Source organism: Amphiprion ocellaris, chromosome 22 (assembly GCF_022539595.1).
Source record: "Amphiprion ocellaris isolate individual 3 ecotype Okinawa chromosome 22, ASM2253959v1, whole genome shotgun sequence".
In the NCBI taxonomy this organism is placed as follows: Eukaryota; Metazoa; Chordata; class Actinopteri; family Pomacentridae; genus Amphiprion; species Amphiprion ocellaris.
Window position 1 is genome coordinate 23,022,263 of NC_072787.1, and position 12,524 is coordinate 23,034,786.

The 12,524-nt window shown below is 36.9% G+C and overlaps 1 protein-coding gene across 3 annotated transcripts in view; it reads left to right on the forward strand.

Annotated features, from left to right (window-relative positions):
* Positions 1-3,811: 3,811 nt before the first annotated feature.
* LOC111580141 (disco-interacting protein 2 homolog C-like) overlaps positions 3,812-12,524 on the forward strand; it is an 84,258-nt gene continuing 75,545 nt past the window's right edge. For 2 of the 3 annotated variants that reach the window (XM_023287747.3, XM_023287749.3), the window contains exon 1: positions 3,813-4,212. In XM_023287747.3, the coding sequence (XP_023143515.1) occupies positions 4,134-4,212 (79 nt within the window). In that variant the 5' untranslated portion in view covers positions 3,813-4,133. Of the gene's footprint in view, positions 4,213-12,524 lie in introns of all 3 variants that reach the window. The other variant, XM_023287748.3, reaches the window with a different exon arrangement.

Consider the following 12,524-nt stretch of genomic DNA (forward strand, 5'->3'; position numbering starts at 1 on the left):
TCCTAATGAATGGGCAGAAGAATACTAATGATATCCACTATATTAGACGGACAAACTGATGCTCAGTCGTGTGTTGAAGCCACATTAGACTCATTCAATCATACTGTACTTAATTAAAGAGTGCTTGACCTTTAATATTAATCACATTACTCTGTTGAGGCTGAGTTTCCACATGCAGAATAAAGAACGACCCCATTAAAAGCCAAGGAGCTGAGGAGAAGAAAGGCACTCTGTAAAATAGAAGAACATCTCTGACCAAATGCTGCTTAATTAAATATAATTGTCCAGACAGTGTTTGACTTTAACAGCTGAATTAAAGGTAGGAAGCTCAGAGTTTTGTCAGCTTTTGGTCAGATTGAACTATTTCTTCTGGTTCTAAACATTCAGCAGGATACTTGATCACATAAATGTTAGAGAAAGAAAAATGTGGAACCATTTTCATTTGTACAACATGTTGATCTCATTATACAGTGAGTTTCCTATATTTGAAATAATATAGTAATAATACAATACGGTAGGGAAAAATATCTTCAATTTTGTTGAACACTAAAAAATTAAATTACTTTTTTATTTTTAAACCAGCCCAACAAAATTAAGTTTATTATTTATCAAATAAATAAAGGAAAATATAAAAGAATGAAAAAGTTTTTAAAAATCAAATAATAATATAGACAAATAAAATACAAAATAAGAATATAAAAGGAATGAATAATTATAACTAAATAAAATGAATTTAAATATTGGTAATAATAATAAATAAAAATAAAAGATGAAAAGATTGATAGAAATGTAAAAAAGTTATTCTTTACTAAAAGTGAAAAACAAATAGGTTTATCTAAAAATAATATTGCAATACAAAACTAAAAGGTTAACAAAATAAAGAAATAATTGCAACAAAAAATAATACATTTTAAAGAATACTAATATTAAAACAAGAAATCAGTGATTACTTATACTAAAACAAATAAATAAAGTACATATAGGACAGGGGTAACCAACAGGGTGCCCGCTGGCGCCTGGTTGCCCGCAGAGACCATGTGAGTTGCCCACAACACGTTCTAAAAATAACACTAGTCACCATGAAATTCCTTATAAAAAAATATAGTTGCTGTTCTTTTTAAATCAAAAATACTTACATTAATGCAGATTTTAAATTACAATATTTATTATAATTTTTTTTAAAAACAAAAACGTCTTCGGTGTAAATAAACTTTGATCTTGTCCGAGTCAGAGTTCACTGCGCATGTCAAACCACTACGTCACTCTGCTGAAGCTTCCGGACGCAGACAGTTCGGGAAGCTAGTTGTGGTTTTTACACCCAAAACAGGACAGAGAAGTGAAAGAGAAAACACTATTTTCACGATGACTAGGAGGAAGAGTTCTTTTTCACGACAGTGAAAGATAAATGTATGTATTTGCGGGGCGACTATTGCGTCGGCAAAGCGGCACAATGTGGAGAGACTTTACTTTAGCCGCTACAAAGCTTCCATGCTAACTAGCCACCTGCTAGCGCACATAGACTGTATGCGCACTACGGACAGGAAAACCCGGGACTTAAAGGCAGCTTTGACATCTTCTACGCGGTGAAAAGTTTCTTCGTAGAGAAAAATATACCATTAGAAAAGCTTGTTTCAGTGAGGACTGATGGGGCTCCTCCATGACGGGTCGGCATGCAGGCTTCACTGTACGATGCAGAGGTGATCCAGACTTCCCAGCATTCCTACATTACCACTGCATCATTCACCAGCAGGACATATGTATGTACAAAAGTGGCCGGATTTGATCATGTGATGACTCGTGTCGTGAAGATCATAAATGGCTCCAAAACCAAACAACCAGGACATTGAAGGTGTTGCTGGAGGAGCTGTCAGCTGAACATGGTGACCTGTTACTACACACAGAAACCCCATGGATCAGCAGGGGACCAGTTTTACAACGTTTTTTGTCACTGTTGGCAGAAATCAAAGAGTTGATGCAATCCAAAGGGGAAGACACCTTGCTGCTTGAGGACACTGGGTGGATTCTTGCCCTGTCATTTTTAACGGACATCACTGGGAAACTGAACCATCTGAACTGTGAGCTGCAAGGTAAAGGTAAGACATGATAAGCTCTGCAATACCAGGCTTCCCACTAACACACATTTACAAAGAAAGAGGTAACATACGTTGTCATTCAAAACACCGTGCCATTACACAAAAATGTGAAAAATAATTTGTTGAAAACATGTAATGATTTGTTGTTATGATCTGTTAAAATGTTGCAATGCTGGTGAAAAATGCGGGTGATTAGTACTGATGTGATAGGATTCATTTCAAAATGTGAAAGAGTTGATTTTTTTCTTACATAACTGGTAATTTGTACAAACATGGGACAGAGTTCATGAATTGTTCAAAAATGTTACAAAGGTAGCGGTTTGCACAAATGAAGCATGATTTGATGACAGTTAATAATTTCCTAAAAATGTTAGAATTGAAATTTGCACAGAAATGTAACTGGTGTGATTTTGAACAAAATGCTGCAATTAAGCTGATTCATACAAAACTGCCAAGAAAGATATTTACCAAAGTTTCAGAGATGGGATACCTCTGACTTTTAAATATTGGAACAGATTTCCACATATGTGTTTCCTACCGACATTGTTGTGGAAATCATTGTTAATAATTATTGTATGGAATAATTAACATAAATGTGATCAGACAGTCTTTTTACATATTATTTTCATTATTATTATTATTATTATTGTTTAAAGATGATAGTGCAAGTTTGCTATTGAGGAAGTTTGTATCAAACAAGGTGCCCTTCGTACTACTCAGTACCCTTGAAGTTGCTCTCAGGTTCAAAAAGGTTGGTGACCCCTGATATAGGAGATAAAAATGTTAATAAAATAATAATAAATAAAAATAAAATAAAACTAAATAGTATAATAAAATAAAGAAATAGATAATAAAGTACAAAATGTAAGATTACTAGAAAAGTAATAAAAAAAATTTAAAAAGCGGGGGAAAATTATTTACTAATAATGCAATAAATAAATTAATTAAACTACAAATAGTAACAATATAAAACAAAAGATGACCAATAATCAAATAAAGAAACAATTGTAACTCAAAATAATGAATTTAACAAAATGATTACTTATAATAAAATAAAAAACTAAATTTTAAATGAATAAAATACATTAAAAATGTTAATAAATAATAATAAACGATCCAAACAAAATAAGTGACATAATAAGAAAATACAGAAATAAATACATAATAGAGTACAAAATATAAGATTACTCGGAAAGTAATAAATAAAATGTAAAAAGCAATAAAAAAATCTTTACTAATAATGCAAAAAAACAAGTAAACTACAAATTGTAACAATATAAAACGAAATATTACGAATAATCAAGTAAAGAAATAATTGTATCTCAGAATAATTAATTTTAAAAAGTGATTACTTATAATAAAATAAACTAAATAAATAAATTAAATTTGAAATAAATAAAATACAGAAAATGTTAATAAATGATAAACGATAAAAAATAGGAAAATACAGAAAAATGCATAATAAAATACAAAATAATTATAAATTTAATTTAAAAATATGATAAATGAAGTTTTTGTTATTGATAATACAAATAAAATAAAATAAACGTATAAAATAATATAATTTAAATAAATGTTAATAAAACAAATGAATAATAAATATCACACTAATAAATAAAGCAGTGGTTCAGGTGTGGTCGGGCTGCAGGTGAGCTTCCCGCTGCGCCCCCTGCCGGTGATGCTAGGCTCCTCCCCCCTCCTTCCTCCGTACAGTCACGTGACGGCAGCGGTGAGGCGCAGCAAACCGAGCCTCATCATCATCATCATCATCATCACCACCGTACCGCCGCCACGACCACCGCAACGGCAGCCGACCGAGCCGAGCGACACACCGGGCTTTACCGATTCCAGGAGCCGGGCGCCATGGCGGGCCGCCGCTAGGAGCACCGAGATTTAGCCTCTTTGTTCTCCCTCGACGCCGCGCCGAGTTTCCGCGCCTCCGCCGAGGAGGGGCCGCCGAGGAGCAGCTTTCCGAGCGGAGGAGGAGGCGGCAGGAGCAGCAGCCACTACCGGGGAGGTGTTTTCTACCGAGCCAGCCGAATGGCGGACCGAGAGGCGTCGCCGATCCCGCTGGAGATCCGAGCCCGGCTAGCGGAGCTGGAGCTGGAGCTGTCAGAGGGTAAGAACCGAGCGGCGGCGGAGGGGAGCGGAGAAAAACAGCCTCCGTCTCTCTACCCCCCTCCTCCTCCTCCTCCTCCTCTCCCGTTATCACGTTATCTCATCTCCATCTCCATCCGCACCGGGAGCCCCACCGACTAACGGAATCTAACCGTTCATTCCTGCGCCCCCCTCCTCCTCCTCCTCCCCCCGGTCCCCTCCCGCTCCTCCCATCCAGATGTTTGTGAGCCGGGAGTGGAGGTGGAGGAGGGGGGGGGACCGGGCCGGGCAGCTCCGTGTGGCCGGCGGAGGGTGCGCGCGGAGCGGGCAGACGCTGCGGGGTTCGGCCGCTGCTGCTCTTTTGTCCTCGGACCGGCCGGCCTGCTGGTCCCGGTCCCGGTCCCCCGTTTGACCTTGAGACGCCGCGACACGATCGGGACTACCTGTGCGTGTGCGTGTGAGCGTGTGCACGTGTTTTGTTTTTGTTTTTTTTTGTAAATAATAGCGCAGGGTAGGGGGGGGCAGTTTGCTCCAGATGCCCCCCGATCCCAGCCTCCTGCCGAAGCCGCGCTCAGAGGCCTGCAGAGCGGCGAGGATGAGGAGGGTGAGGAGGAAGCTTGGGAATATTTTCCACCCCTTCCCACCCCTGTTGCCCCCCCTCTATCTATCTATCTACCCCTCCTTTCTGCCTCCACACACACAACAAACAGCCTCAATCTCAGCATCGGTGTGAGCGGAGCGTCTCCTCCTTATATAACGGAGGGAGCATATTTAATTCATGCGGCCTGAGGAGGCCTCGTCCCCGCTGGATCTGAGCCACCTCCGTCCGCCGGGCTGTGGATGTGCGCAGGTGTGTGTGAGCCTCATACAGAGCAGCTCCCTCACTGCAAACTATGTCGATTTAGCTTTCCAGTTAAAAAAAATAGAAAACAACATCTGAAGCTTCACCTGCAGAGATGAGGAGGAGATGTTGTTGTTTTAACCCTCCTGTTGTCCTCATTTATGAGCCCAAAAAAAATATTGTTTCCTTGTCTGAAAAAAATTCAAAAATTATCCGAAAAAAATTCCCCAAATTTTTGAAAATTTGCAAAACCTTCAGGAAGAAAACTCCAATAATTCCTTAAAAGTTCCCCTTAAAAGTTTGATTTAAAAAAAAATCCCTCAAATCAGGCAAGAAAATTCTTGTAAATATTTTCAAAAAATGAATAAAAATCTTCCAGAAAATCCTAAAAATATCTAAAGTGGTTACATATGTATCAGTAAAACTTCTCATGTTCTTAACTCTCCTGTTGTCCTCATTTACAAGCGCCAAAAATATTGTTCCCTCGTCTGAAAAAAATCCAGAAATTCAGCAAAAAAATCCCCCAAATTTATAAAAAATAGCAAAATCTTCAGGAAGAAACTTCCAAAGATTCCTTAAATTTCCCTTAAAAGTTTTATTTTAAAAAAAATGGCAAGAAATAAAAATGAAAAAAAGAAAAATTGTAAATATAAAAAAAATGAATAAAAATAAAAAAAAATCCTAAAAATATCTAAAGTGATCACATATATCAGTAAAACTTCTAATATTTTCTTTGAGAACATTCAGAAAAAAATCAACCAAAATCCAGTGATTTTCGCTGGATTTTGGTTGATTTTTTTCTGAATGTTCTTAAACATTTTTTTTTAAATTTCTTTTTTCCACCAAAAAAAGTTCAAAAATTTCCCAAAAAATGTTGAAAATGTGGAAGTTTTCACTGTGAATTTTTTTTTCCCACATATTTAAACTTTAAAATGGGTCAATTTGACCTGCAGGACAAGAGTAGGGTTAAGAAACATTTTTAGTATTTCTTTTTTTCCACCGAAAAATGTTCAAAAATTTCCCAAAAATGTTGAAAATCAGACATCAGACGTTTCACTGTGAAAATATATTTTTTTCCCACATTGTCAAACTTTAAACCGGGTCAATTTTGACCCGCAGGACAACATGAGGGTTAATTCTGTGGCATCTTTTACTCAGATTTGTGAAAACTGTCGAACTGTCCTTCACTCGAGCCTTTTCTTTTCTGCCACTGCAGCAGAACACCACAGCTGCACCACATATTCAGCGTCTCTCTGAGACAAACGCAGGAATTTATCCGCCTAGGATGAGAGTTTTTAGGGCAGAACATCTGCAGAGAAGATGAGAAACGAGCTGCCGGCTAACGCGTCTTTGTCTTTCCTACTACATAAATTAGGACATTTCAATTTGATGCAAAAAGGGCAGAAATGTGTTCATTTTGTCGGATAGAACGTTATTTACTCTGATTTAAGGGTTTGTTGACATGCAGATGGCAGCAGAAAAACAGTAAACAAGGAAGATTTAGTTGCAGAAATATCAAAATTCTCCATAGATATCAGAACAACAGCAGAATAAATAGGTAGAATACTGTTATAATGTCACTAATTGACAAAATAATGACTCTTTTTCTTCAGTTCCGGACCTATTTTAACTCACTTTTGTCTCATACAGCTGCTGAATCTGTTGTGTAAAACATAATTACATCCATAAATATTCCTTTATAGCCTTAAATGTCGTCTGGTCCCTGAATTTAGTCGTTTCTTTTACATAAATGAAGACATTTCCACCAGAATTTGCTGCAAAAAAGCACAAATTTGTTCATCATGTCAGATAGAAGAAGGGTTTGTTGACATGCAGGCTGCACATGTGCACAAGAAATGAGCAAAAACCAGCAGAACAACACAAAAAAAGGAAGATTGGTTCTCAAAAAGCAGAATATTATTCTGAAAAACAGCTATAATGTCACTAACTGACAAAATAATGTGTCTTTTTCTTCACTTCTGGACCTACATAACATAATTACACCCATAAATATTCCTTTATAGCCTTAAATGTCGTCTGGTCTCGGAATTTAGTCGTTTCTTTTACATAAATGAAGACATTTCCACCAGAATTTGCTGCAAGAAGGCACAGATTTGTTCATCATGTCAGATAGAAGAAGGGTTTGTTGACATGCAGGCTGCACATGTGCACAAGAAATGAGCAAAAACCAGCAGAAAAACACTAAAAATCGAAGATTTTGGTTGCAAAAAGAACAAAATCCTCCTTCGATGTAGATTTTTAGAGGGGATGCAGGAGACAATGGCACTTTTTTCTCCATCAGTGGACCTATTTTAACTAGAAATAGGAATTATGTCTCATACAGCTACTGAATCTGTTGTGTAAAACATAATTACACCCATAAATATTCCTTTATAGTCTTAAATGTCGGCTAGTGCATGAATGAAGACATTTCCAGCAGAATTTGCTGCAAAACTGAAAAACAGTCACTAATGTCACTAATTGACAAAATAATGTTTTTTTCTTCAGTTCTGAACCTATTTTAACTAAAAATATGAATTATGTCTTGTTCAGCTACTGAATCTGTTGTGTAAAACGTCATTAGCTCCACATTTATTCTCAGTCACCACCCGGTGCATTAATCCTGACTTTTCTTTGACATATATTACAACATTTCCAGCATAAATTGGTGCAAAAACACACAAATTACCCTCTTAAACAGCCACCAGAATGCAGGACAAGGCACACATTTGTTCTTCATGTCAGATAGAAGAAGGGTTTGTTGACACGCAGGATGCAAATGTGGCCAAAAAATGAGCAAAAAACAGCAGAAAAACACTAAAAATGGAAGATTTGCTCACAGAAAGTAGAATATTATTCTAAAAAACAGCTATAATGGTACTAACTGACAAAATAATGCCTTTTTTTTTCTTCAGTTCTGGACCTAAAACACACAAATTACCCAGTTAAAAAGTCACCAGAATGCAGGACAGTAAGTGTTTTTCACTGAAAGACCCTCAGCAGCAGCATTTAAATGAATGATGTCGACAAAAACAGGCTAACAGCACGCTCTGACATCGCAATATTAAGGTTTTTCTGTGGTAATGTATTGAAAAAAAATCCACAAAATGTCACCAGATGACTTGAATATAAAGCACATGAGTGCATTTTATTCAGAAAAGACGGCAAGTTCCTGAAACCCTGCAGAGCCGTGGTGTAACTGGGAATGAGTGGCTCTGGGTGACATTCAGATGTGACTTTGTGGTGCAGATTTAAATGAAACTGTCGACTCGTCCTGCAGGATTTATGACCGCAGCGTCAATACAAGCAAATGACCTCAAACACTTCAGGATAAAGCTGTTTTCGCTGTTTAATCCTGAAGGAAACGTAGCACAATTCTCATTTTCCATCACCAATCTGTCTGGTAATTTACTCTGATTTAAAGTTTCTTGGATCCTCTGAGTTTTATTGAACTTTATTTAAAAGACACACAGTTTGTTGACATGTAGTCTCCAGAAAAATGATTGAAAAACGCTGAAAAAGGAAGATTTGGTTTCGCAAACAAACCCAACGTCGGTTTTATGGAAATATTTCAGCTACAGAACAGAAGATCAAAAAGGTATCTGGAAGTGAATGATGTTCTATTTTACTTTATGATCAAAATGACAAAAGTCAGACAAAGAAAGACAAAAAAACATCAAAAACAAGACAAAATATTTCCAAAAATGACACACAAAATGACAAAAAATGAGACAAAACAAAAAAGATTACAAAGCAGTTTCAAAGCGACAAAAAAATTGACAAAAACTAGATTAAAAAATTACACAAATGACAAAAGCCAGAAACAAAACGACAGAAAAGTAGACAACACAAGCGAGACAAAAAACCCCACAAAACAACAATTAAGCAAAACAAAAAATGACAAAAATAAGACAAAATATTACAAAAATGAGACACAAAATCTAGTATTTTACTTTATGATCAAAAACAACTTGTCAAGGTCTAGACATTATTTTAAATTTAGAGTTTTACAAATTTAGAATCTGTAGTTAATGTCTTCTCTGTAGTTTTTACACTTTACAAAGTTGGGCCGGATTGGACCCTCTGGAGGGCCGATTTTGGCCCACAGGCCGCATGTTGGACACCCTTGATGTAAATCAACAACACAAAGAAGTGAATGAAGAATCTCTTTCCCAGTGTTGCACCAGACGACATTTACGGCTGTAAAGGAATATTTATGGATGCAATTATGTTTTACACAATAGATTCAGTAGCTGTATGAGACATAATTCATAGTTTTAGTTAAAATGGGTCAGAAAAAAAGGCATTATTTTGTCAATTAGCGACATTAAAACTGTTTTGGAATAGTCTTCTGCTTTTTGTGAAAAAAAAAAAATCTTTTTTTAATGTTTTTTCTGCTGTTTTTTGCTCATTTTTTGTGCACATGTGCAGCCTGCATGTCAACAAACCCTCGCTGTATGAGACATAATTCATATTTTTAGTTGAAACTGGTCCAGAACTGACGAAAAAGAGGCATTATTTAGTCAGTTAGTGACATTAAAGTGGTTTCAAAATGCTTCTTTCGTGCTTTTATTGTGGCAGACAAATGCACTTCCTGAAATTTGCTTATATTTTGGCAACTGAAATCTTCCTTTTCAGAGTTTCTGCTCATTTTTGCACATGTGGAGAGACTCTTTATATCCAGGAACTCTTCAGAGAACAAGTTTTCTTTTAATATCATGCACCAAACTGTGAGTTTGCAGCTAAATCGATATTTCATGCGCTTCTGGTAGACGTTGTGTAAATTCTGGGGTGAAAGTTGCACAATTCGACGTGAAAACGGCTCAATTTGTGATCAGAATCTGCAGCTTTGGCCGGAATGCCGTTGAACCGGAGACGTCCTGTTTGTTTCTGATGGGTGGCAGCTTTAATTTATCCGCTGCAGCGACACACGAACACTCTGGTGAGGCGGCTGCAGGCCCGGCGGGTCCTAATCCGGCCCGGAGCGTTTATCAGAGCAGAACCTGCCTCCTGCAGACGTTGTTAACGACGAGACGCTGCCAGGGAGCGTCACGGCCGACGTCAGCCGCCGCCGAGCGCTCAGGTCGGCCAGGTGAGGCCCTCGGAGTGATGGAGGCCTCCGGGTGTGTGTTTGTCACCCAGCCAGAGTGTGTGTTAGTGTGTGTGTGTGTGTGTGTGTGTGTGTGTGTGTGTGTGTGCGATAGTGTGTGTCATTACAGGGTAAGAGCAGCAGATGAGGCCGTTTTAATGGATGGCATCTTTTCAAAGAGGCTTAAAGCCGGACGGGAAACAAGAAAAACACTCGCCATTCTCCTCGTCTTTGTAATTCAGGTTCAGGTCGTTTTTGTGAATCGCCGACGGATAGTTCTGGTCGTAAAATGTCTGAAAATAGAGACGAATGCTGCAGTTCCGCCCCGAATTATTCACAGTCATGACAGATTTTTATTTACAGGGAATTTTTATGTGACCAGTGGATGGAAATGACACAAACAAACAAGTAAAGACAGGAATTATAAGTGTTTCTACGCTGTTTCTTTTAATCTAGATGGTCAAACAAGATAGACAGATGGGTAGATATAGACAGATTTAAGAAAGATAAGGAAACTCGTGAAAAATATCATGACAGCATCAGTATTCTCTCTATAAAATGTCTGAAAATAGTGACAAAGCCCTGAATTATTCATATCCTCACCAAATACTGATTTATAGTGAATTTAAATCTGATCAGCAGGTTTTTTTCTGGTTGGAAATGACAGAAACAAGTGGCAAAAGAAGCAACATGATATATACTGTGACGGTATTGATCATTCTGCCTATAAAATGTCTGAAAAGTAAGATTTATAGTGATTTTTATGTGACCAGCAGGTTTCTTCTGGCTGGAAATGACACAAACAAGCGACTAAAGACAGGAATTATTATTGTTTCTACGTTGTTTCTTTACACGCTCACTAATCTAGATGGTCAGACAGAGTAGATAGATGGGTAGATATAGACAGATTTAAGACAAATAAGGAAACTCATGAAAAATATGGTGATTCTGCCAATAAAATGTCTGAAAATAGTGACAAATGCTATAATAGGGCCCAGAATTATTCATATCCTCACCAAATGTTGATTTATAGTGAATTTTTATGTGTCCAGCAGACTTTTTCTGGCTAAAAATGACAAACAAGTGACAATACTGTGACAGTATTGATCATTCTGCCTATAAAATGTCTGAAAATAGTGACTAATTCAGATTTATAGGGATTTTTATGTGACCAGCAGGTTTGCTCTGGCTGGAAATGACACAAACAAGTGAGAAAAGGCAGTAAAACATGATGTTAGAGACGTTAATAATGAATTTTAACTATGTTTTTCATAATTTAAGTGATCAAGCTAATTAGTCGTGTTGTCTAATGATCATGACAGCATCAATATTCTGTATATAAAATGTCTGAAAATAATGACAAATTCTGCATTAAAGCCCTGAATTATTCATATTTTTTGCCAAATTTAGGTTTAGAGTGGATTTTTATTTTCACCAGCAGGTTTTTTCTTGTTGGAAATGACAGAAACGTGACTAAATGCAGTAAAACACAGTGTTAATAATGAATTTTTAATGATATCTCTGTTATATTTTTTAATGCTCACTAATTTAAATGGTCAAACACATTAGTTGATGAACAGATTTTTAAAAATTAAGGAAACTAACGTGCAAAATAACAAATCTCAAATGCAAATCTCACTGGTTGAGTTTCCTCATGTGGCTGCATGGTATAAATCATGACAATATTGTTTTTTTCTGCCTATAAAATGTGTGAAAATAGTGACAAATGCTGCGTTAAAGCCCCGATGTTTTCATAGTTATGCAGAGTTTTGAACTGTAGTGAATTTTTGTGTGTCCAGCAGACTTTTTCTGGCTAAAAATGACAAAAACAAGTGACAAAACAAGGAAAGAAACTGCATCAGAGAATATTATTGATCTCTATTTCGGTCATTTTAACAGTTTAATACAAAAAAACACGTCTAAAACTGTTTATTACCCTTGAAATTGTGACAGATTTTTGATTGTTTTTTTACCGTTTAGACTGGTTCTGGTAATTTCCACTGTGTTCTAGACAGAATTCTGATAATTAACTCAGATTTATAGGTTTTTATTTAACTTTATTTGAAAGACACTCGGTTTGTTGACATGCAGGCTAAAGAGAGACGCTGAAAAAAGAAGATTTAGTCGCAGAAATGAACCTAAAATCGGCTGAATGGAAATATTTCAGCTGCGGAAGGACTGATGTCGACCAGAAACAGGTCGTTTTTCTGCACTTTGTGAAGCAACACAACTAATTTGTTTGATTTATTGGGTGCAAACTCAGATCCAAATGTCATCCAAAGCAAAAAAAAAAGCTAAAATGATTTCACATCTTTTTGCAGCCGAAGGGAAAGAAAAACTCAGTGTTTTGTCATTGTTTTTATTGCTTTGGATCATTTTTGTGAACAAGTGATGGATGGTTTGG